The 27,198-nt window shown below is 35.7% G+C and overlaps 1 protein-coding gene across 7 annotated transcripts in view; it reads left to right on the top strand.

Moving 5' to 3' along the window:
* PAN3 (poly(A) specific ribonuclease subunit PAN3) overlaps positions 1-27,198 on the top strand; it is a 134,898-nt gene that overhangs the window by 6,028 nt on the left and 101,672 nt on the right. For all 7 annotated transcript variants that reach the window (XM_081046013.1, XM_081046012.1, XM_081046011.1 and 4 more), the window contains exons 2-4: positions 18,326-18,447; positions 19,381-19,447; positions 21,175-21,245. In XM_081046013.1, coding sequence (XP_080902139.1) covers positions 18,326-18,447; positions 19,381-19,447; positions 21,175-21,245 — 260 coding nt within the window. The remainder of the gene's footprint in view (positions 1-18,325; positions 18,448-19,380; positions 19,448-21,174; positions 21,246-27,198) is intronic.

Genomic DNA, 27,198 nt, shown 5'->3' with positions numbered 1-27,198 from the left:
CACATTGCTACTATAATTCAATTCAACTTCAAAAAGTAATGCATAGATAACATCTCTTAAAATGTGTACATTTTTTGGCACTCCTGGTATATATAGATCTCATACAACTCAACATCAAATAAATCAATCCAATTTAAAAAATGGGCATAAGACATGAATAGACATTTCTTCAAAGAAGATGTACAGATGGTGAACAGACATGAAAAGACGCTCAACATCACTAATAGAAATGCAAATGTCAGGGAAATGCAAATAAAAGCCACAGTGAGATATCACCTTATACCTGTTGGAATGTCAGAAAAACATTATACCTGTCGGCTGTTGTCAGAAAGACAAAAAACAAGCGTTGGCGAGGATGTGGGGAAAAGGGAACCCTTGTACACTGTTGGTGGGAATGTAAAATGGTGTAGCCACTATGGAGAACATTATGGAGTTTCATTAAAAATTTAAGATAGAACTACCTTATGACACAACAATTTTACTTCTGGGTATTTATCTGAAGAAATCTAAAACACTAATTTGAAAAAAAAATGCATCTCTATGTTCATTGCAGTGTTATTTACAATAGCAAAGACACAGAGGCTACCTGGGTGCCTATCGTTAGATGAATGGATAAAGAAGTGGTACATACGTGCAATGGAGTATTACTTAGCATAAGAAAGAATGAAATGCCATTTGTGACAACATGGATGGACTTAGAGGGTATTGTGTTAAGTGAAATAAGTCAGAGAAACGCAAATACCTATGATTTCACTTGTATGTGGAATCTAAAAAGAAAATAAATGAACAAACAAAACAAAAACAGATTCCTACAAACAGAAACAAGCTGATGGTTGTCAGAGAGAAGTGGTGTGGGGGTGGGATAGTTGGAAAGGGGGAAGGGGACTGAGAGGTACAAATATCCAGAGAAGAAAAACTAAGGTTTGCCTTTCAAAAACCAAAAAACAAACAAAAACGTGTATTAGGCAGCTAAAATAGCACATTCTAAGAAGTATTGCTATTATAAGTTTAAATTTGTTAGTTGCTGACCTGATTATGTAGGCTCACTGAGACAATTTTATTTTGCTTTTTTTTTTTCCTCCACTTTTCTTTAAATGTAAGATTGTACAGTATTTCTTTAGCTGTGAGGTCATAAACTGATCTGGTAAGCTGGTGCTGTCTGCAGAAATATTTTGTATGGGAGTGTTTAAAAGTTTTTATTTTATCGTGGGGTAAGGGTACAAATTGTAAGTTCTTGTCATTTTCACAAGATGAACTCATAGCTTATAACCAGCAGTCAGATCAAGGAATAGGACATAATCAGTACCCACAGAAACCCTTTGCCCGCCCCCCTCCCAGGCACTGCCTTTCCCCAAAGGTAACTGCTAATTTCTAACACTGCATTGTAATCCGGTAGATTCATTTTTCACTTTTTTTGGTAGTTTCTTTGAACTTTCTGGGAATGGAATCATAAAGTATGTACTCTTTTTGGGGGCTTCTTTCAGTATATTTGTGAGATTCATCCATGTTATATAGGAATAGCCTCTAGTTTCATTCCTGTATAGTGTTACACTGTATGAGTATACCACATTTTATTTTCTCAGTTTACCGTTGGTGGGCAATGGAATGTTTCCAATTTTTATCTGTAAAGGAGAGCGCTGTTTTGAACATTCTTGAAGATGTATTTTGGTGAACAAGTCTCTGCGTCTCTGTTGGATCCCCTAGGAATGGAATTGCTGGGTCCTCCTAGGGTGTACTGCCTACGCATATGTTCATCTTCAGTACAGGCTGTCACACAGTTTTCTGAAGTTGTCGTGCCACGGTTAGCAATGTATGTGAGCTCTACCATAGCTGCTCCACATTCTCCCCAGCAATCGGTATTAGCTGTCTTACAATTGTAACCATTTTGGAAGCTAAAATTCATGGTATAATTTTGTGTTTGTAGTTTGCATGTGTGTGGATGGTAGTTGAATTAGTTGAAAACATTAAAAAATGAGAAGGTTTAATACAGAAAAAGATTTCTGGTTTCCTTTGAAGGGTTACTCTTACTTGTATTGGAATTAGGCCTGTTGATGGGGCAAGACTCCATTTCGCTTTACTACCTGATGGGGTGACTTATATGCCTGGCTCCTCTATGCATTTGTTTTCATTTTGTTTTTATTACATTTTTGGGGGGTAACAATTGTTAGTAAAGTTACATAGGTTTCAGGGGTACAATTCTGTATTACATCATCTATATCTCACATTGTGTGTTCACCACCCAGAGTCAGTTCTCCTTCCATCACCATATAGTTGATCCCTTGTACCCTTATCTACCACTGGCATTTGGGTTTTTGACCTTTGCTTTATTTAGTACTTAACATTTATAGAATTGTTTTGTTAGTGTTTCAGATCCTGTTGAAACTTTAGATTTAAATGCAAGACAAAATTGTATCCTTATTCTGCAAGTATTGGAAAACTGAAGCACAGAGATTTTTTTCTTCCTGGTACAGTTAGTTGCAGTGATGTTTCAGTCTTGTAAGGAAACTGTACTCTCATTTGTTGCTTACTTTTTATGTATCAGAGTGTTGCATTTTCTTATCCAGCTCTATGTTGACCAGGCATGTGATAGTATCACGTTCTGGCTTTGAACATTGTTGTTTGGAAAATAACAGGTTATTTTTAAAGGTATTTACTTTAAAATATTGACTTTTCATATTTCTTTTGGACTTGGGCTCTTAAATGTGGATTTATTTGGGTTCTTGACATTTTAATGATATAATTCTAATATTTTCAAGTAACTAGACTTTTAATCGTCAAGGTGCTCAATTTTTAGCAGCTGAACTATTTATTATACTAGTATTTATATTTTACATGCATTATTTTATTTGAAACCCAGTAGATGTGTTTATTTTATCAAAATGAATTTATTTTTCAATTCTAGTTGAGTTAGTAGTGACGTGTTTGGCGTAAGACATGTGTAAGGTGGATCCAGGCTCTCTTCCTTATCAGCTTTGTGATCTTGGGCAAATTTTTAATCTTATGCCTCAGTTTTTCTCATTTTAAAAATGAAAGTAATAATACACCTACTTCCGAGAGTGATAGGAATGCACGTGACACTCAGTGCATCGCTTGGCACAGTGAAGTTTCAGCCTTAGTTGCTGCTGTTATTGAGTATTATTAATAATAAATCTGTATATGTCATTCACCTCAATCTTTGAGATTATACAGTTGGCTGACGTGTGATATGCTGTCAGGCCTGTGATGGTTGTGTCTGTACTGAGCATGTACAGGCTTTCTTGGTCATGATTCCCCGAACAATAGAGTATTGACAGCTATTTCCATAGCATTGATATTGTAGTAGGTATTGTAAGTCATCAAAAGGTGACTCAATAGGGAGGGTGCGTGTAGGTCAGATGTAAATCCTACACCGTTTATTTGAGACTTGAGCACCTGTGGATTTTGGTTTCTGTGGGCTCCTGGAACCAATCCCCAGCGATCCTGAGAGACGACTATACTCCGAAGACCAGTAAAATAGCTGCAGATTATTGAATGGGCTGTGGTTGTCTCAGGGAAGAGAGAGAGCAGTGGATAAATTGAAGTTCGTATACTAATTTGGGAATGGGTAATGTGTGTGGCAAAACAGTTTTTCTTTAAGCCAGGATTGCACTTGTCTTCCTACAAAATTGTATTTGCTGACAGGAAAGTGAATACTGGGAATTTGCCATTTGGATAGCTGGTATAAGTTGAAACATTTTTATTGGACAATACACAAGGACTTTATAATAGCATTCATTTTACTCAGTTAATACTGTGCGTGCAAGGTGACAAGCTTTGATCTGGGTGGTGGGAGTACAGCATTGACCAAAACACAATTCTGGCCTGATGGAGGTTGCCTTCTAGTAGGGAATAGAAATCCACGTGTAAGTTAATATTAGGTCTTGATAAGTTTTATGAGGAAAGCCCAGAGGTTTATGAAGAATACTCAGAAAGGGATGTCCTAATACAAGTCTAGGTAAGATTCATTTAATGCGTAAAACACTTCTTTACAGGGAAATAAGTGCATTTGAAATGACTCTGTAAGGAGATAAATGATTGCCAAAACAAAACATCTTCCTATTTTCGCCCTTTTATAGAATTTTTCTCTTTTTAAATTAACTCTCAATTTTGAGATAATTGTAGAGTCACACACAGGTGTAAGGAATTATATCGCGAGATCTTGTTGTCCCATCCATCACCCAGTTTCTCCAGTGGTAACACCTTTCATAATCACAGCACCATACCACAGCCAGCAGTGATCGATAGAATGCACCCATCTTATTCAGATTTTTCTAGTTATGTTTGCCCTTGTGTGTGTGCATTTGGTTTTCTGAAATTTTATCGTGTATGTTTGGGTACTGCCAACACAGTGAAGACAGAATAGTTGTGTCACCTTCAAGTTGCCCTTTTGTAACTTGCCTTACCTCCCAAACCCTGGCAACGAGTAATTTGCTCTCCATTTCTATAATTTTGTCATTTCAAGAATGTTCTATAAATGGAATTACATAGCATGTAACCTTTTGGGATTAGCTTTTTTAATTGATGTATAATTGACACACAGTATCCCCGTTAGTTTCAGGTGTACATCATAGTGATTTGATATTTATGTACATTATATAATGATCCCCACAATAAGTTTTGTTACCATCTGTCACTATACAAAGTTACTACAATATTATTGACTATATTCCCTATGCTGTGCATCACATCCCCATGATTTGTATATTTTATAACCGGAAGTTTGTATGTCTTAATCTCCTGTGCCTATTTTGCCTGTCCCCCAACCCCTCCCCTCTCTGTGGTAATCACCAGTTTGTTTCCTGTATCTGTGAGCCTGTTTCTGTTCCGTGTTTGTTCATTTGTTTTGTTTTTCAGATTCCACATATAAGTGAAATCATGTGGTATTTGTCTTCCTCTGACTACACATAGCATAATAACTTCTATATTTATCTAGGTTGTCCCAAATGGCAAGATTTCATTCTTATGGCAGAGTAATATTCTGTTGTCTGTCTATATCACATTTTCTTTATCCATTCATCTCTTGATGGACACTTAGGTTGCTTCCATATCTTGGCTATTGTGAATAATGCTGCAGTGAACATACAGATGCATGTATCTCTTTGAATTAGTGTTTTTGTTTTCTTCGGATAAATACCCAGAAGTGTAATTGCTTGGTTGTGTGGTAGTTCTACTTTTAATTTTTTGAAGAACTTCTATGCTCTTTTTCATAGTGGCCACACCATTGTACATTCCCACCAACTGCGCACGAGGGTTCCCTTTTCTCCACATCCTCGCCAACACTTGTTATCTCTTGTCGTTTTGGTAATAGTCAGTCTGACAGGTATGAGGTGATACCACATAGTAGTTTTGACTTGTATTTCCCTGATGATGAGTGATGTTGAGCATCTTTTCATGTGCCTGTTGCCCATCTGTGTGTCTTTGGAAAAATGTCTATTCAAGTCCTCTGCCCATTTTTAATTGCATTTTTTGATAATAAGTTGTGTAAGTTTTATATATATATATATTTTTTTTTGAATATTGGCCACTTATGGGATGTATGATTTGCAAATATCTTCTATTCAGTAGGTTGCCTTTTCATTTTGTTGGTTTCCTTTGCTGTGCAAAAGTTTTTAGTTTGATGTAATCCCATTTGTTTAGTTTTGCTTTTGTTGCCCTTGTGTTAGGAGATGGATCCAAAAAATACTGCTAACATTGATGTCAGAGAGCTTAGTTCCTGTCTTTACTCCTAGGAGTTTTATGGTTTAAAGTCATACATTCAAGTCTTTAATCCATTTTGAGTTGATTTTTGTGCATGGTGTAAGAGAGTGTTCCAGTTTCATTCTTTTGCAAGGACCTGTCCAGTTTTCCTAACACTATTTATCAAATAGACTGTCTTTTCCCCACTGTATATCCTTGGCAACTTTGTCACAGACTAATTGACCATGTCCGTGTAGGTTTATTTGTGGGCACTCTATTCTATTCCACTGATCTGATCTATATGTCTTGTTTTCATACCAGTACCATACTATTTTGATTATGGTAGTATAGTTTGAAAACTTGTTTCAACTTGTAGTATAGTTTCAAACTTGTAGTATAGTTTGAAATCAAGGAGCATGATACCTCCAGGTTTGTTCCTTGTTCTTATGATTGCTTTGGCTCTTTGGGGTCTTATGAACACTTTATGATTGTTTAGTTTTGTGGAAGATGCCATTGGTGTTTTGATGGAGATCACATTGAACCTAGATTGCTTTGGGCAGTATGGACATCTTAGCACGATTGATTCTTCCAGTCCATGAGCATGATATATCTTTCCATTTATTTGTGTTGTCTTCAGTTTCTTTCATCAGTATTTTATGGTATTCAGAGTACAGGTCTTTTTATTACCTTGGTTAAATTTATTCTAGGTATTTATTCTTCTTAGTACAATTGTAAATGGGATTGTTTTGTTAATTTCTCTGATAACTTGTTGTTAGTGTATAGAATATAACCACTTTCTGTACACTAATTTTGTATCCTGTGACTTTATTGAATTTATTCTAATAGTTTTTTTGGTGGAGTCTTTAGGGTTTCCCATTTATAGTATCATGTCCTCTGTTAATAAGGATTTAAGTCTTTCCAGTTTGGATGCCTGTTACTTCTTTTTCTTGTCTGATTGCTGTTGCGATTATTTCCAGTACTGTGTTAAATACACGTGGTGAGAATGAGCATCCTCGTCTTGTTTGTGACCTAGAAGAAAAGCTTACAGGTTTTTCACCAATGAGTATGAGATTAGCTGTGTGTTTGTCATATGTAGCCTTTATTATGTTGAGGTACGTTCTTTATACCCACTTTATTGTGAGTTTTGCTCAAATGCTTTTAGTTTATCTGTTGAGCTGATCATGATTTTATCCTTCATTTTGTTCAGATGATGTATCATGTTGATTTCATTTGAACAGGTTTAGCTTTTTTCCCCCCATTCAGCATAAATCCCTCAAGATTCCGCCAGGTTTTTGGTGTGTATAAAGAGTTCTTTTCTTTTTATTGCTGAATTTCTCTCTTTTTAAAATATTTAAAGAGTTTTTAAAAATTTCTCTCCCTTGGAACATTTATATTCATCTTTTTTTATAGTTTGATTTTTTTTAATTAAATTTATTGGGGTGACAATTGTTAGTGAAATTACATAGATTTCAGGTGTACAATTCTGTATTACATCATCTATAAATCCCACTGTGTGTTCACCACCCAGGGTCAGTTCCATATTCATCTTTATTTTGGAACAACATTTGTTTTGTTTGCTTTTATATAGGCAGATCTGCTTTTGTGTACAAAGTTGTGGATATTTACAGTACCTAGAAGTGATATTTTAAAAATTTGTGATAGTATTTTAAAGAACATTTATTGACAGATTTGGATATTTTTTTTAATTCATTTTAGGGTTGATTTTTATTTAATTTAGTTTTTAAATTAGAAGTCATAAACTTCTAATTTGAACAGCAGTGTATAAAGTCAGAGTAAACCAGTATCTCCTCATCTTATTGCCTGGGGGGGTTAATCATTAATGATTTTGGTGTGCATAATTTCCTCCTAAAGGCCGTGTCTCCAAGTGGAGTCTCGTTGAGGGTTAGGGCTTCTATATACGACTTTTTTGGGGAAACAAATGAGTCCATAGTGTGTGCGTGCATGCACACCTGCTTGAGTTTGGTAGTAGTATATTTTACATTTGTTTTTCACATTTGTTTTCCATTAATATTATATCCCGTTTATGTCAAAACTGTTTTGAGTCAAAAACTATAAGATAAAATATTTATTTTATCTACTGTTGTCATATGGTTGTTAAATCAATAGATACAATATTTGTGTCTTCTTTCAATTATATGGGAATTACTATTGGAGATTTTGGTTTTAGTGCTCTCTTACAAAATAACTTTGTGATCTTAGGCCAGTCGTTTAGTCCATGTCGTAATACGTTTCTTTATCTGTAAAATAGGAGAATGGGTGTGGAGTACATGATGTCCAAAATCACTTCAACTCTAAAATGTTTCTGTGTTTTCTAAATGCTTGTGTTCTAGAAAACAAATTACATCATGTTTAATCTTTAGAATTTCTCCCCTTTCCCTCTCATCAGCTTTTAAAAACACTGACTGCTCAGGAGTTTAACTTCAGTAGAGGGAAGGCCATGCTGAACTCACTATTTTGCTGTGTTAATTGGCATGTAGGTAACAGGCCTCCTCCATAAAAAAGCCCTCCCTTTTTTGATATCTGTTGGTGTCTCTTGCTTTATCTTTAAAAAGTAAGGATAGTGTTCCTATTTTTCTAAAGCTAGTTTTTAATTATATTTTTAATATTAAAAGTTGTAGGTTTAGGAAAATAGGAATAATGTCTTGTTTCTGTAATTAAAAATGTACATGCACAGGTTAAAAATTTAAATAGCACAGAAGGGTACACAGTGAAAAGTAGGCTTCCTCCTTCCTTAGTTCCCTGAACCCATTCTTTCCAGTTTATCATTGTCTCTCCAGTCGTTCACATGTTTATATTTCCCTGTTTCTTGTACATACTTACACATATATGCATATATGCATACACAAGGAATCCAATGTACTTTGACTTTTCTCACTAAATTGTATATCTTGTAGTCTGTTCTACATCCACACATAGAAATCTACCCTACTTTTTTTAATGGCCGCGTAATATTCCATTGTATGATTGTATTCTTTTAAATGGATAGTGTAGGTGTTTGTAGTCTTTTACTATTACAAATGAAGGCACTAACCGGTTCTATTTTAGTGTATTATGTGTATTTGTACATCAACTTACATAAAATATGATACATATGTTAAGGAGCATACAGAACCTTCAGTGATCTGATTCAAATTTGGTGTATTAAAGGAAACTGGAGACAAATACCATATGATCTCACTTACATATGGACTCTAAAAAAAATCCTGAGCTCATAGATACGGAATACATTGATGGTTGCCAGAGGTGGGGTGGGGAGTGGGTGGAACGGGTGGAGGTGGTCACAGGGTACAAACTTCCAGTTATAAGACAAATACACCCTAGAGATACAATGTACCGCAAGGTGACTACAGTTAACAATACTATATTGTGTGTTTGAAAGTTGGTGAGAGGGTAGATCTTAAAAGTTCTCATCCTAAGGAAAAAGTTGTATAACCGTGTGTGTGATGGGTGTTAGCTAAACTCACTGTGGTAATCATTTTGCAGTACATACATGTATCACATCATTATGTGTACACCTAAAACTAATGCAGTGTCATTTGTCAGTTACATCTCAGTAAAAAACTATGTACTTTGTACCCGGTGAGCTGGAAATAATATTTGAAGTAGTCATCCATATCAGATCTGCTCCAGCAGGATTTTCCCCAGCTGTCTAGAGATACTTAGTAGAAAGCACATCTTTTGCAATTTAGTAAGCTAATATGTATACATAATCGCTGGGGAATATCATTTGTATATTTAATAAAACACTAGTGTTATTATTTCATAAGCTTTCATTGTTTATCTACATTCTTGATGTAGATACCTTAGGCTACTTTCATAAATAGTAGGTAGGGCAATGCAGAATTGGAAAAGCTGGAAAGGACTTTATATACTATTTGGTTTAACTTCTGTCTCTTGCTCATTGTTCCCAAACTTACTCTGTCTCTTAATATTGCTGTTCCTGAATCTGACTGTATCCAATCTGACTTTATTGAAAGGATGAGATCAGGGGTGAAGAAAGACAAAATGGAACGGGTCTTTTAAATCCCCTGAGTGACCTTTATGGTTCATAGACTTTCTAGCAACCTGTCAACTGTCTCTAAGGAAGAGCCTTCTTGACAAAAGTAGGACAGGGGATCTTCTCTCTACTCCCAAGGCTTGGGAAAATGACCAAGATAGTGCTTAAACATGTTAGCAAGGTCCTCTCATGTACATTATAAAAAGATTTAATGTATCCAAATAATGGGTTAGAAAAAGTTAGATTATGACACGCTTTCAGTTTAGCATATAATTTGGGCTAAAAGTAGAAATTTGTTCCTTCTCTTAATTAAGAAACATGTATTGAGCACTTACTCTGTGTCAGGTACTGTTTTAGATTCTTGGGATACATTAGTGAACCAAATAAATAAAAGCTTTTTTCCTTTGTAGACCTGATATTTTAATTGGTTTAGGTGGACAATATTTATAAACGTAACCCCAATTTTAAAGTATGGTAAAAGATGACAAGTGCTATCAAAAACAACTCTATGCCTTTTCATTTCTCAATAAACCATAGGTTTGGGTAATCTGCAACAGATATTTTGCACATGGAGTAAGGGGGTTTTGGAAACAAATTTTCTCTCTCTATTATGAAATTCCGAGTTACTTTACTGAGAAAACAATTAAGAACAGGGGAAGACTTTACAAAACATTTATTGGCAGCTTTCGATTATGTAGAAAAAGCAGTTATTTTGGCACAGATGTCCAAACTAAAACCGTCTCTTATTAGAAGACATTTTTCAGTAAGTAATCAGATAGACAGTACCAAATAGTAAATCGCTTCACCCGTGAGCCCGCTTTATGTGGTTGTTTTGTAGCCACGTCATCTTTGAAGGCCTGTAGTAGTAGAGCTCTCCTCAGAAGCAGGCCTTTCCTAGCTTTGCTGCATTGTAGTTCTTTCTGAGTGAGGGCATTGAGTAACAATGCATAGCTTAAAAAAAAATTCAGGTGGAATCAGAGTCCTGTGTATACTCTAGTGTGCAACACTTAGAATCTTAGTCGGGTGCTAGTTAAGCCACGTGGTCTGTGTGAAATTGCTGTTGCAAGATTGTTTTTGGTCTTGCTGTGGGCATTGCGTGGCTGTCGTGGTGCCAAGGTACGCCGGCTTCTGTGAGGGCCAGCTTGCCAGGTAGCCCTTGTGGTTTTTAACACAATGTCAGCTGCCTCTCTGGAGGTTTGGTATTTTATGTAGGTGACATGTGTTTTAGTTAATGACATGGTATGTGTGCCCTCTGGGCACCGACAGAGAGCTTCATCATCAGCCATTTATTTACACTTCTGTGCCAGACACCGTCCAGGTATGGGGCAGTACAAGCATTCCTGGTTCTGGCCGTTTATGAAAGCATCAAGTTGAGTGGGTAAAAACATGAGATAATGCCCGTAAAATGCCTAGTAATTTTGAAATGTATAAGTTTTGGCATAGTATGATATGCTATAGATATAAAATGTGTAACAAATTCTGTTCAGGGATATTTAGGAAGCTTTTTCGAAGAGGTGATGTTTGAACTATTTTTTGAAAAATGTATGAAACATACTTGGTAGAAAAGGGCGTCCTCAGACGTGAACAAAGATGAGGAGGTTTTCAGAGAAAGCATCGGACCTGATGATGTTCTCTGGTCAGCTGATGTGCTGGAGAATAACTGCGTGTTACGGAGAGCGGTAGTGGGCGGTGTGGCCACACGGCCGTGCTGACTGAAGTGGTAAGAGCTGTCTTAGGACGATAAGTACAGTAGTTTCTTTTGGCTTCTACTGATGGAGGTAGGGAAACCATGTGGAATAGGTAGTCTTAAAACAGTTTAAGGGACAAACGCTAAGGGCTTGGTTTAGGCGGGTGGAAATGACCTGTAGGGGCACGTTTGAGAGAGATTTGGCGAGGCAGCTACTTGAGGGGATGGATGAGAGAAAAAGGAGCGAGGGATAAATGAGCTTTACCCTGGAAGTACTTGTCGCACATCTAGTTGGAAACACTTAATAATAGGCAGTTGTAAATGTGAATCTGGAGTTTGGGAATGACAGAGAGGCATGTAATGCAGTGGTTTCGGGATCCTGTGAAGTAAGACTTCTGGCTTCAAATCTCATCTCAGCCAAGTACTGGAACCTCACTGCTGCTCGCTTTTCATGGAAGTGCCTCAGTTAGTTGGGGTGTAATAGTCAGTACGCTTTTTACTTCTGTTGACAATGAGTATCAAAAGTGTTTCTAGAAATCTTCTTTTCAACTGTGTTGAAGATGCTCCATATATACAAGTCCTTGTAATAATTTCTCTGGAGAGAGTAATACTAAGAAGTGCTTTTGCTCTAAACAATTACATTACTAGGTGAGTATATTTTAACTTACGTTTTTCTTTTTTATCTTGGCTGTTTAGAAATTTCTGAGCTTAATGTTCAACCGAGATACTTTTCCTTAGCCTATGGTTTTGGTTTAATAATCTCCATTTTATGTTTTATTAATAAAAATAAAAGATAAAATGGAGATTATTAAACACTCCCCCCCCCCCCCATTTGTGAGCTGTTGAGGGAAGTTCAGTCCTCAAACCGACCAGTATGCTTTGGATTTGAGTCTGTTCTTCCAGATGATTCCTGTGGGTTTTGTAACAGATGTGGAAAATGTTCCAAGCTACCTTTTCATATATTAAAATGTAAAAAAAAAAAAAAAGCTACGTGAAAAGTTTCCCTTAATGCATTCCACACGAAGGACTATTAGTGTTTCATCAGAAAGAGCAAGCTAACTTTTATAAATAGATTTGTAAATGGATACCAATGATAACCACAAAAGATAACCATAGGTACCAGATATCATCCAAGCATGCTAATGTTTACTGCGTTATTCACAACAACACTGGAAGGTAGTTGTTACCATTTTTATTTTAAGGGGAGGAAACTGAGCCTGAGATTACAAATGCTGCTGAAGGGCGGTTGGTGGCCGATGGCGGAGGCAGACCTAAGGGGGGGTGGTGTTTGCTCCAAGCAATCCCGCTGAGGAAAGGATGAGAGTCCTGCTGAGTGTGTGGAGGACCGTCCTGTTTCTTGGGCCCGCGTGCGTCCTGTGCGTCCCGTGGAAAATAGAAGCAGTCATAGTGCAGGGGGTGTTTTATAAAGTTTGGATGTGAAAACCTGTTGTATCTTTTATCAATTTTTAAAAATACCTACTTTCAAAATGTTTAATCATAAATAAGTGTTTATATAAATGTGATCATAGATTAGGGGATACGAGTCCCAAATCTCAGTTTACAGATAATCTGGATGGTTAAAAGTACAGGAACATGTAAAAATGTAAAGATTTGAATAGCTGAAGATAGCAGTAAAAAATGAGTTAAAGGAAAAGTTTTTTTGTAGTCGAATAATATAAATAGTATTTTAAGAGTTAGAGGTGTTAACAGCTTGGACTAATTGAGGACTGCATTCTAGAGACGAGAGAAGAGGACATTAACAGCCACGACGACCTGTGAGAGGATGCGAGGTCCTTTGCATAGGTTACTTCACTTGAGTCTTTGCCACACCCTGACTGAGAAATGAAATTTAGAGGGTTGTTTCTCAAGGTCATACAGCTAGTAAGTGGCAAAAGGAGGGTTAGAACTCGATGTCTAACTCCAAATATTTTTCTTTTTTGTCATATTTGAGTCTTGAAGAATGTAGAACTAGGTGTGTGTGTGTGTGTGTGTGTTGCAATTAATGGTACTCTGTATTGTGAAATGTAGACTTTCAAAATATGTAATGAGTGTATCATTTTGACTGGAGGAGAGAGTTCAATAATGCTATGATTATCCATAAAGATCTTTGTATAGTAGATGTACACTTTTATTATTTTAAACTATAATCCTTGATCTTTTGGAAGCATCTGTGTAAGACATTCAGTTTTTCTCCAGTGATTTTAAAAACAGCTTTATTGAAGTACAATTTACACACTATAAAACTCACCCATTGTAAGTATACAATTCAATTTGTAGTAAATTTGTAGAGTTGTGCAATCATCAAGGTTTTTAAAAGAATTTGAAAGATAATATGTCCTTGTTTTTCATAACTTTCATTGAAGTTTGCGGGGTAGATGGTATGATTCTCATTTTATAAGTGATGCTGTAATCTCCATTTAGAAGCATTTTGCTCAAGACTTTGTGGCTAGTAAGTGGCAGAACTGAGACTCGAACCCAGCACTTTAAGGAAATATTAGAATGATATCTAGGTTGAGAACAGATTAATGAGGGCTTTTTAATGTCAGACTAAGAAGTTTGGATTTCATCCCCTGAGATAAGCATTGCCAGCGTTTTGTCTGATGACCTTGTCGGCAGAAGAAAACCATTTGCAGCTGGGCAGTTTGTAAAGTGTGTTCTATGGAACTCGAGCCTTTCAAGCTGCTCTGTGTAGAAAGGGTTCCTTCCCCAGTCAAGTAAATTTGGGAAGTACTCCATTTCCTTTTGAATTGTCACAGTTCACATTATATATGCAGGCTCTGAGAAGTGCAGTAAAGAAATGCATTTACATCCCCCCCTCCCACCCCCCAGCATTTTCCAAATTTACTTGACTAAAGAATTCCCTTTGGGTAATATTGATCTATTGTGATGTTTTGGGAATTTAAACTCAGTTACTCAAGAAAGGACAGACTAACAAGTGCAGGTGAACATTTAATTAGTTAAGCTGTGGGGTGGGCTTTTCCCCCCAGTAGGTTATTATGGGGCACATTTATATGTTAACAGTGCGGGGTAACCGCCGACAGATGCAGAACTTGTGATCTTTTGGTGCTGGAAGACCCTTTGGTTTAAAGTTTGAGTGTCTCATGACCATTTAAAAACTGAAGGCTTGAAATTACATGTTTTGACTTCTAATTCCCTCTCCTAAAAATTGAAAGACAGTTTGTTGCAATAGAGAAATTGCTGTTATATCCCAGTTCTTTCTTTATGACTTTGGGTAAGCGATCTGCTATGTCTGAATCACAGTTTGCTTCACCATAAAATAAAAGGAATATCAACCCTGCCACAGTTTTCGTTCAGATTAAGATTAATAGCTATACAGTGATTGCTCAGTTATTCCATAGAAATATAATTATAATAATAGAGATGATAATAGACCTTTCATGGAAATACTAAGCCTTACTTAAAGTTATTATGATACTGATGATAATGCTAATTGTATGATTATACAATTATTATTCCATAGAGATGGTATAAGAATTGTTATATTATATTATATTATATTATATATTATATTATTCCATAGAGATGGTATATTCCATAGAGATGGTATAAGAGAAGCCACTTCAAGTGGCTTGCAAAAACAAAGGGTAGAAAGAGTGAAAATTTCTTGATTATCTAGTCTTGGTAATTAAGGTCTCTAACATAACTTAATGTAATTTCAACTTAAAAGTACTCTACATGCCTTTTCTCTTTAGACATACTATAATGTAAGGAGGACATGCGTTTGTTCTTAGTAACCATAAAAAATTAATGTCTTTATGATCTATATAGAATGGAATAATAGTATAGGTTAGTAATTTTCCTAACTACTCTTGAAATATCAATTCCCATTCCCCTCCTTCCAAAACTGTAACTTTCCAAAACAAGAAAATTCAAGTGTAAGTATATGTGTGGAATGTTTTTTCTTCCAGCTTTATTGAGATATTATTGACATAAATAACACACATAAGGTATAGAACATGATTTGATAAATGTATGTATTGCAAAATGATTGCCACAGTTAGGGTAGTTAACACCTCCATGCCCTTTACACATAATTGCCATTTTTTTGTTATACAGTATTGTTAATTATAGTCACCATGCTGTACATTAGATCCCTAGAACTTATTCATCCTACAGCTGGAAGTTTGTACCTTTTGACCAACTTCTCCCCATCTCTCCCACTCCCAGCCCCTGGCAACCATTGTTCAACTCTATTTTTTTTGTTTGGCTTTTTTGGATTCCACATATAAGTGAGATCATATCGTATTAACTTTTTCTGTCTGATTTATTTTACTTAACATAATTCCCCCAGGGGCTGTGGTTTTTATTTTTAGTTTGATGTAGTCCCACTTGTTTATTTTTGCTTTTGTTTCTTGTGCTTTTCTTGTCATGTCCAAAAAAAATTGTTGCCAAGACCTATGTGAAGGAGCTTTCTCCCTATGTTTTCTTTTAGTTTCTTCACAGTTTTGGGTCTTCGTGTAATGTTTAGTTTTTTTAAAAAAATCAACCCTTAATTATTGGCTATATTGGGCATTCCTCCCTCTCCGGCTTTTTGTTAAACCCAGTCAGATGACCCTCTGTTAGAGGGCATAAGGTTTCTTCTTTCAAAGTTGTGTGTCCTGAAGGAATAGAAACCAATTTTAATACAGTGAAAATCACTACCAGAAATTTGGTAATATAGGACAAATTTTGTTTCCTAATGATAAAATGTTATTAAAAGATAGGAAGTTTATAAGATTGTTTTATTGTCCTCTGATAGCAACTTAACATTTATTTTGCAAATATTTTGTTATGCTTAGATGCTTATTTCGGTGAATCTTGCTTAAAATCTAGTAAGATACTGACCATAGATATTTGAATCCTGGCATGTTCAATAATAGTTTTCTTCAGACTTTATGTAAGCTAATACAATAAAAGAGGAAATTGGATATAAATTTTTAAAAAGCATTTGAAATAAAAATGCTACATTAAAAAATAATTTGACTCTGGAATTATACTCATTTTTGAAAACCATTCTATTTTATTAGGAAAAAGATAAAGAGTAGATGCCATCAAGGTTTTGGTGGAATAGAGGAACTTCTCCCCTGAGGGATTTCTCTGTGGTCATCATTAGCGTCAGCAGCAGCAGCCTGAAATTGACTACATTATAGAAAAAGTTGTAAGAGAAAAGACTAATCTCTCCCATTCAATCAACCAGATACCACAAGATTAACATTTTGGTATATTTAGGCAGTCTTATGTTCTATGTGTGTATGTATGGAAGCACACACAGTTACCGTCCTATAAATGAACATGTGCTCCCTTTTCACCTCACATTGTAAATAGTTATGACACCATTATTTAATCTTTATTATCTTTCTCTACAACCGTTTATTATGGAAAACTTTAAACTTTGATAAAAGTGGAGCGGAGAGCATAATAATCCCCTATCATAGTTATGACACAGTTACTTAATCTTTATTATCCTCCTTCTCTGTGGCCGTTTATTATGGAAAACTTTAAACTTTGATAAAAGTGGAGAGGAGAGCATAATAATCCCCTATCACTCAGCTTGGATCTACAACAATCAACATTTAGCAGGCTCATTTTGTCCCTCCTCCTAGTTTTTGTTTTGATTTGCTAGATATTAAATAACTTCCAGATATTACGATGATTTTTAATTGTTTTGTAGTAGTCAGAATTTAATTATTCTTACGTTGTTGTTGCATTTCACATCATTTCTAATTTTTTGTTATTAAAATAATACTTTTAATATTTATATATAAATGAACATAATGATGACCATCTTTGCATATAAATGTTCAAATGTTTCTGATTATTTTCTTCAGCCACATCTGAAATTGTAATTACTAATTTAAAAGATATGAACTATTAAAGATAATTTTTTAGTAATTATAAAAGTAATACACTTTGTGGACATTCTGAGAAACAAGTTTTAAAATTAGAGAATAAAAATACCCTCAGATTGCTTTCCAGGGAATCCCTATCTTAGTCTGTTTGTGTTGCTCTAACAAAATACCTCAGACTGGGTGGCTTCCAGACGACAGAAATTCGTTTCTCACAGTCTGGAGGCTGCGGGGTCCAAGGCCGTGGCACTGACAGGTTTGGTGTATGGTTGGTGAGGACCGCCTTTCTGCTTCATACATGGACACATTCTTGCCGTGTCCTCACGTGGTGGAAGGGGCTTGGGATCTCTGTAGGTCTCTTAAAAGAGCGCTAATCTCATGCATGCGGGCTCCACTCTCATGACCTATGCACCTCCTAATTCCGTCATCTTGGGGGTGAGGATTTCAGTACATGAACTTTGGAGAGTGTATACAAAAGTTCATATCATAGCGTCCTGCATCCAGCTAGCAGCGCGCAGCTAGCAGCGTGTCTTTAGTTTACTTCTTAGTTGGGGGTGGGAGTGGTTTCAGTGGTTCTCAGAGGCTCTGCTCAGAAGAGGGCAATCCTGCTTGCAGGTTAACTGATTTATAAAGTGTAAAGCTTTGTACTTAAAGAACAGCTTAAAAATAACAGCATTCCAAGTACTTACCAGGAAGAACATCTAAAACATACTGTCCATGCCTTTATTTCTGAACTCTAGGCCATTGGTACGTCTGCAGTTGTTTGTCCTGAACTAGGAGTTAATGTGAGACTGCTGGTCTGGTCCGTACGATAGGTTGGAGAAACAGCCCTGGCTCTTAGTTGACTGATAACAAAATAAATTACCATCTCTGGGGGAAAAAAGTCCAATCAACTTGAACATTGTTTAACAGATTTTTAGAGCTGAGCCAATTTTATTCGGTCCTGCCTTTTGTTGTGAACAGGAAAATAAAAAAGTGTGACGCAGACTGAGACTTTAAAAGTTATTTAGGAACACAGAAACTACATCAATGTTTTGTGCTTTTAAATAATTAAATACTTGAATTTCCCTTCTCTTTCAGTTCCTGGAATAGATGGAGGTGCTTTAACTGATACAAGTCTCACAGATTCCTATTTCAGCAGCAGCTTTATTGGAGTCAATGGGTTTGGAAGTCCTGTAGAAACGAAGTATCCCTTGATGCAGGTATGGTTAGTATGACTTTATATGGCGCTGGCAGAGGAGTTGATTCGGGGCTGGAGGACATGGAGTCTTCCTGTGTCCCTGCGTTTGTTGATTGGGCGGTGGGATTTTAGATGACGAGGTAGGTGGGACAGGAAAGCCATCGCCTTGTCGGGTTGGAGTCAGGGGGACTTCCAGTGCTGGGGCTACGGTGGGATGACAGTGGAGTATGTGAGGATTGCTAGAAAGGGAACTAGTTGTACTCCTCACTGTGTTTTGTGGGATAGAAATGAAGGCCTTTCGGGATAGACCATGGAGGCTGTGGAGTGTGTAAAAACATGGGACACATTTAGAGAACAGGAAGTAGCCTAATTTTATAGAATCTGTAAAGTTCATGAAGGACAATGTACATTGGCAGAAGGTACTACAGAGCATTTATTGACTTTACACAGTCACTGACACCTTCTGGGATGGGTATTGGAATTTACATTGTATGGACAAGGGAACGTAGTCGTTTTGTGTCTTGCCCAGGGTAATAAGTCGTAAGAAGTGCAGTTCAAAATAAGTCTGTAACTGTGGTTTTACATACCTGGCTAGTGAGTACAATTTTCATTTGTTGTGTTATACAGAGAATTTGGAAATTTTGAATAGATAAATCCAAGCAGCAATGATTAGAGTGTCAGTAATGTGAAAGATGCATAGGAGAGGCAAAGAGGATCAGTCTTTTTTTTAAAAAATTAAAATTTATTAGGGTGACAATTGTTAGTAAAATTACGTCGGTTTCAGGTGTACAATTCTTCAATACGTCATCTATGAGTCATATTGTGTGTTCACCACCCAGAGTCAATTCTGCTTCTGTCACCATATATTTGATCCAAGAAGGTCAATCTTAATTGGTTGAATATTTTTAATTCTATATTCCTTACTGATATTATGTATATATGTTTTATTTTTCAGAGAATGACTAATAGTAGCAGCTCCCCAAGCCTTCTAAATGACAGTGCCAAGCCATATGCAGGCCATGGTAAGACCTGGTCTCCTTTTCTTTATGTATATTTCTGACTCTATAAACAATATGTCCATTGTAGAAATTTTGAAAATTATGAGTAGGTATAAGGACGAAAATAAAAATGATTTATTATTACACAGTGATAACTATTAAGATTTGGATTCCATATATGTATTACATAAAAATAATTAAGTATATACATACTACTTAAGATTGCATTAAATATACTTTTAAATACCCTGAGTTTCTCAGTCATTATAAATTGAATTCTGTTATTTTCATAATTTACTTATTTTTTTTAAACAACTATACTCCAATATTTGATTACATGTATGAATCTGTGTTCATATGTTGAATTATTTTGGTAACATTTCTTAGACATGGAATTACTGTTTCAAAGATTATGGACATTTTTAAGGCTTTGATACAGAATGTCTAGATATCTTTGTATGCTATTTTAAAAATAAATGTCAAGAATGGTTTTTTAAAAATATGTAATAGTTGAGCGTTAATATTCTGCATTGTAAAATATTAATCATTTTTAGTGATGGTGAGAATAAGAATTTGCATGTAGATTATAGACATTTTATGTGATAGACATTTTATGTTTGTGTATCAAATCTCACTATTTGGAAATTTCAGCCTTTGTTTTTTTTGCTGTAGAAAAAAATAGCAACATTTTAATATTGAATAAAATTGTTAGAAACTAATTTGTAGCATAATGTTTTTAGCATTCCTAATGCGTTTATATGCTGACTTTTAAACTTTATCAAAGGTAGCATAAAGGATGAATCATATTAATTATTAAGTGCCTTGAGTATAAATTACATAAAAATATCTTATGTCTTGCTGTTTTTTAGCTTTCTCTCTTTGCATTATTATTACTGTTAATTCTAGTGGAGGACTACACTATGAAAATTCAGGCAGAAGAAGCCAGAGAAATTAAGCAGCAATCTATATGTGCTGCGTTATGAAGGGTTTCAAGATAACTTAATGAGAAACATAAGATTAAAGCTCAGAAATGAAGATAAAATATTTCATTGTACATTATGCACACCTTTTCAGAAACTCTATTGATTTGTTAAGTGAGAAACAATTTAGAGTTATACTTTTGTTTGTGACTTCTGGCCACAGAATAATAGAACTTTGAACCTATAAAATCTTTGGATTTCATGTTTGTGTTTTAAAACTTTATCTTTTTAGTAAGAATATCAAATATCTGGTGATAAACTTAAAAATATGAAATATTCTACAGAGTAGATTGTTTTAAGGCCTTGCCTAAGTGTTAAAATCCAAGTCTGATCACTTGAAGTACGATTGACTCCCCTCCCCTGCGTACCCTTCCTTCCCTTTATTTTTCTCAAGATTTGGTCTCTAAACAAACATTTACTGCAAGTAGACTTACTTCCTTCATAAACACATTCCTAATAACACGGTTAAGAGTCATCTTTTTTTTCCTATTTGATTTTTCTTTTAGTTTTAAGCAAACAGAAGCATCCTAATGCATATCGCTTCTGAATAAGTGTGTACTGAGCCTTAGCTGAATGAAGTATTCTCCAATTTGTGTTTCATTCACTCAGAAAATATTTGAACATCCACTGTATATGAGGCACTGAGTGTAACTATTAGTGTAGTGTATGCCTCTCATCACTTTTATAAGTGTTGCCAGGTTAAACATTTATTATTAAATTTGTGGATTACCAGAGTTGTCTGTGTGGAAACTTATATAACTTACCTTCCAGATCCTCTAACATCACCTGCTTCATCCTTGTTTAATGACTTTGGTGCCCTCAACATCTCTCAGAGAAGAAAGGTAGGTGAAATTGAAACTTACCGTGAAATTAAGTGGAATGTAGAGGTGATACTGGCCCTTAAGTTCATAATGGCTCATATTCTCTTAAGTGGGCGGAGGGCTTTTAATGGACTGGAATGTTTCTCTTGCCTTTTGTTTACCCCTTTCCTTGTTGTACATCTCTTGTATGTAGAGTTTTATTTGATCTCTGTGCATGGAATAGAGACATTTTATGTAAAGGGATGAAATCCTTCTGCTTATTTTTCCTCCTTTTCTTTATCTTAATGTATTCTGTTTTTTAAGGTAACATCTGATTTAATGTAGTTGCTGTCCAGTGACCCATTGTAGGCATGTTGATCATGTTTTTATTTTCTGACTGCTTTGCTTAAATTTCAAAGATTTCTCCCCTAATTTAATCTCATTGAAAGCAAACTTAAAGTCTTCAACTTTTCATAATTGGCCCAGCTGTTTAAAAAGTTAAAATTCTCTTCATATTAGAAATTTATTTAATTTCACATGGAATTGAGTTGACAGACCCTGCATAGATTTTGTGGTATGTTACAGGGATTGATTCTATAATAAGTAGAAATTAAAACTTTATTGTAGTTTGATGCCTTTGAATCTTAATAAGCATCATATGTTAATAGTAATAATCCAGAGATATGTACATTTATTTTTGGTTAGGATCAGTAGCAGTGAAAGATGTTCAGGAGGTTGTAAATCTTGGTGGAAATTACTATAAGGTTACAACTAATTCAGTTCCTAAGTAATGGGAGAAAGTCCAATAGAAAAGTATTAATTTTAGAAAACTGAAATAAGCTTATGATGCTTTTAGGAAATACTTGATCAGAAGATATTTCAAATGAATTCAAGGAGACTGGATGTTTTCAAGACAAAAAAATTTATGGGGTCAGGTATGAATTACATCAATACCTCATGTATAATACTTAGTATTATCCCCATTTTTGAAACATGAGATCAAGGAGGTAATTAATTACAAAATGCTCTTAAGCAACTAGAATTGATAGACTAAAATGTGTGGGTTTGATTTTCTAGGCATCCTTATAGGGTCTCACGAAGAACACATTTGCTCTTGCTTTATATAGAATTCTCATAAGTTAGAATGTGTAGTTTCTGTCGATATAGGATAAGTGGAGTAGAGTTGGAAATAAACAGACTCATTGGCAATAGTGAGAAGTGACATTAGACAAAGCCTGTCAGTATGGAAGGAAACAGTGAAGTGCTGAAAAGCAGATACAACCTAGAAGTGAAGTTATCTGAGCTATTTAATATAGGAGAAAATAGAAAACCCTTAAGTGGCCTCAGGGGTCCCACTGGTGCCCTTTTCACATCCTTAAATTAATAATTGGTTAACTGTGATAAGTAGAATTTCTGGTGTATGAATAGAAAGTAAAAAGAAAATCACAAATAAATACTTAAGTATTCCTAATACGAGGGTTTGGTGGACTACATCTTAAAGTTGAAACACATGATTTAGAGCTACTGATACTATTTTTGAGAAAATAGTAAAAATCCCTGGAGACTGTAGAAGGGAAGATACAGTGCCGTTCTTTTAAAATTTTCTTTAGTAAAGGAAAATAATAAAAGGAAATGTTACTACAAATGTGACCTCAATATTTGGAGAGATACTGGAATATGTCCTAGTGGAAGCAGATTAATATAGTGAAATGAGAGCTCTGCTGTGATTTTGGGGGGTCTGGTTCTCTAGCTTTATGACCTTGGCCAACTTCCTAGGCTGTAATCTTCACGTCTGAATTGATGAGCATGGCCTGTTTAATGGCTGTGGCATCTTTCATCTCTAAACTTGGCTGTGTCTAAATTGAAAGGATCTATGTGTCAGTCTCTACGTAGAAATTCAGAGTTCACATAGTATATCTTGGAAGGATACACTTTTCTTGCCATTTACATTTTAAATAATATGTGAAGATACAGAAAATTTTACCCCATAGTAGGCTGTACGATTAGGAATCTATGAAGGTACAGGTTGCACATGATTTTAAATTGTTAATGGTTGAGTTGAGGTTTAAAATCTTTTTGTATTAGAATACTCTTGACATAAGAATATTGCATGCCACACATTGTGAACTGAAGGCACATGGAGGCTGCCCGTTTTTATTTTGTTGTAATTTGTAATGTCTGTTTAATGATGTGATTGTAGTGGAAGTTAACTCAAATTTATGTAAACATTTAATTATAATTCCATGTTGATCTAAGCAGGCTATTTTGATTACTCAGTGACATTTTATTGCATAGTGATGTTGGGGAATAGGTAGTTAGGACTACTATTTCATAGCTAGTTAGGGAAAGCATTTTCTAGAAATCTCAGTTGGGCCAATCCCTGGGCCAGGTATGTTGCTTTTTGCATGTGGGTGTATGAATTATTGGGATCAGATCAGTCAAGTATTTTTCCTGTAGGCGGTGGAGCTATGTAGAGAATTTAAGAATGGACTGATGTTTTTCTTCTTTCTCAAATCTAATCGAAGAGGCAATATATGAACCTACTAGAGAACGTTTACATAGCTGTATGTTAATTAATTCCAATTTAAATATCTGATTGCTAAGTAGCAGAGAATTCTCTAGATCCAGAAGAATTGGTGGAGAAAAGATGTTTTGAATTGGGATTGAGGAATGCCGAGAAGCAAAGGTACTTAAGCAGAAGGCGTTACTTTATTACAAGTAGAGACTTAGGCTCTTCAGTAGATAGTTACATTCTCTTCTTTCTATCATAGATGAGCTAAGAAACTATGGCTGCGGGCCTTGTATATATAGGGACTTATTGAAGTAAACTGTAGGATGTGAAAAACCGTACAGAGAGGTTCATAGCTATTTGGGCTGATTTATTTTTGTTAAATAAGTGAAACACTTCCTGCAGAGTCGTAGACTGAGAATATCTGCCTCAGGTCACAGCTAGGCTTAGTGTGTCCCCGGCCAGTGTTTGTTACCTCTTGAGGGAGATACAAGGTAATACACTGAAAGTAAATGTTTAGGAACTTCTATAACGATTTGGTAATACTGCAACATCCACATATGTGATCACTTTCCTAGCAATTCATTTTTACTTTATATAAGTATAGAACCATCAAATGTAGGAAGTTTTAAAAGATCTTTCACAATTGATGTTTGAGAAGCACTGATTTTCCCCCCCTTATTTTTCACATTAGGAATACATAATTTTTTTTAGATAGAAAAAGTAACCATTACTTGAAAATGTGTATAATTATTGTGGGCCAAGGGTGGTGTTGGAAGAAGTTGAATTATGGCTGTATACTGTGTGGGGGAGTTAAGCACTGCCCCTCCACCCCCCAAACACGGGAGATGGCGCTTGTTAAAAACAGGAGTTACTATATTAGGGATCAATACATGAGGAAACCTTAATAGCAAGATAGTTAAGGTTGAGAAGTGGTATGACAGGAAAGGACTTGAGAAACACTGTGACTCACAAATGTGATCTAGTCTGCAGTAAAAATTTTGGTAAGAAAGGGTTTGGGAACAAAGTAACTTTATAGCAAAGTTGGATGTTCAGATACAGATTTTCGTAAATGAAGTGACTCAGTACTGTGACATCTTGCTAACTATTCTTGATAAGATGTGAGTTTTGTGCAGGGCAACCCCAGAGTGAATCAGATCCTAGGCACAGCTTTACAAGTTGGGTCTGGTGTTCGTGCCTTCTGCTTTTATATCTTTCTTGGCCCTCTTTTGCTCTCTCTTTTTAGTCACCTAGTCATAATCCTATTCAACTTTCTCTCCTCCCGTTAAAGCAAGAAAGGCTCTGGTGCCTGTCATTTGTGTTGTTTAGTTGTACTTTAGGATGATATTTCGATTAATATGCAGCTTTACCTGGCCATTTGCATTTTATTTCCAATAGTGGATAACAGATTTTCACTTTGGTAAATTTTTTTAGGCTTTACTAACAAGTTCAGTTCTTTGGGTTTAGGGGACAAAAATTTCTGAAGTATCATGTTTATTTCTTTTGTTCTTGATTTTTAAGCTCTATGTTAGGATAAGGGAAGTGGGATCAGAAAGCGCTGACTGGCTTCTTTGTGAGGAGATTTAGGTGGGAAAAGCCCAGTTCCCCTTTATTCTGCTTGAGGTAAAAGATCACTAGCAGTACTTGCTCTGTTTGGACCCTCCTTCCCAGTGTTCTCTCTTAAGAGCACTCATCCCTTTTTGTACCATCGCTATTACAAAACTAACTGAGTGCATATATATATATATATATATATATATATATATATATATATATATATATATATATAGAGAGAGAGAGAGAGAGAGAGAGAGAGAGAGAGAGAGATAGTTTGTTTCCTGGTTAATTTGACATTTAAAATTTTCTCGTAGCATTTCTGTTATGTCTTCATGAGATGACTTTTATATTTCTACTCTAGGGAACCAAATATGTAACAACAAACTAGAGAGTATTTATGGTAGAGTTCTTTTGTGGAGAAAGCTTAAGTAAATTTGGAGAAATTAATAGGATTATTGTATAGACCACCTGGGATGCAAATCTTTCCTTAATCTTTCTAATGGGTTAGGACCATTTTGGAACTTTGAACCACTTACTGACCTCAGGAAAAATAAAGGATGAGGGGAAAATGGAGAAGATACTGAAAAATAACTGAAATTTTAATGACATTTGCAATCTTGAACTTACCCTGTAAAACTGTTGTTTTGAAATTTTTTATGTATGTTGTTTTAGTATTTGGATTTCCAGGTCTGACTCAGTAGTATCTTTTACCCGAGAGTATCACAGGGTATCACGCAGCAGTGTTTCTATGGAAAGTTGTGTTTGGAATTCCAAATGAACACACCCAGAGCCATTCCTCTTTTACTGCAGCCCACTGGACCTCCATTCACCTCCGCACTGTGGGGATGTGGACTCGTCTAACGTGAGCTAGATGGAGGGGAGGTTTTAGATTTGGTGACACACACAGGTCCCTTATGGAAATTGTTGGAGTCCCAGTTCCTACGGGCTCTGGCGCACCCACGGGTCCTGCTTACAGCTCAGAGCCTCTTGGTGAGTTTTTATTTCTCTCAAAGAGCAGACAATAGGAACAATAATAACCCAGTAGCATTGAATAATGTCAGGTTTTAGGGTTTGGAGTTGGATGCCAGGCAGTCTGAATTGAATCCCTATTTCTTCACTGATTATCTGTGTCTTCAAGCTTAGCTAAATCTTTCTGTTTCTTCGTTTGCAGAAGGAGAATACTTAGTACCTACCATGTAGAGTTGTTACGAAGACTAAATGAGATCCACTGCCTGTCACCGAAGTGCCTAATAAAGAGTTAGCTAAGCCTCTACCTTGTTTGCGAGTTCATAACGACTGTTAAATAAGTGTCTGTTCCTACTCATTCTGATGAGGTTGGATTAGGATTGTTCACTGGAGAAGCACTTCTCCTGGGCTCTGAGGGTGGCCATCTTTCAGGCCCCTTTTCCCCCAGCGTTCATTTTTTGCCTCCTTCATGCAGAGCTGTTAGCTTCTCAAATGTGTTCTTCATGGTTTGGTAAAGAATCCGTCTGGGGTTTTGTCACGATGTAGTGGCAGACAGAAACTTGATTTTATTTATATTGACGATGACTTTCTGTATCTGTTCCAGGTAGTATGGTAAACTTAATTCTTTTAAAAATTAAATGTTTTGTTATATCATTTAATCACCCCAACAATTTCTTTGAGAGAGATTATCTTTTTGATTTTACAGGTTGGGAAATGGAAGTTTTGAGAGATAAAATAATTTACCTAGAATAATGTAGATGACATTTATGTTTCAGAGGAAAAAATCTCTAGAGCAATATGAGAAGGGTAAGATGACTGAGTCTTCTATAAGGTGAAAAATAGAGAGGTAGTGGAGAGAGACCACTGGAAATATGCAGAGGAGGCGATAAAACGTTGACCTTACACCTGCTTCTTTTTCCATTTAGTGATTATCTTAATATAAATTTCTGTAAACACAATTTT

Source organism: Rhinolophus hipposideros (assembly GCF_964194185.1).
Source record: "Rhinolophus hipposideros genome assembly, chromosome: 4".
NCBI classification, from domain to species: Eukaryota; Metazoa; Chordata; class Mammalia; order Chiroptera; family Rhinolophidae; genus Rhinolophus; species Rhinolophus hipposideros.
The sequence above is the reverse complement of the archived record's forward strand: the minus strand, read 5'-3'. Positions and strand labels throughout refer to the sequence as shown.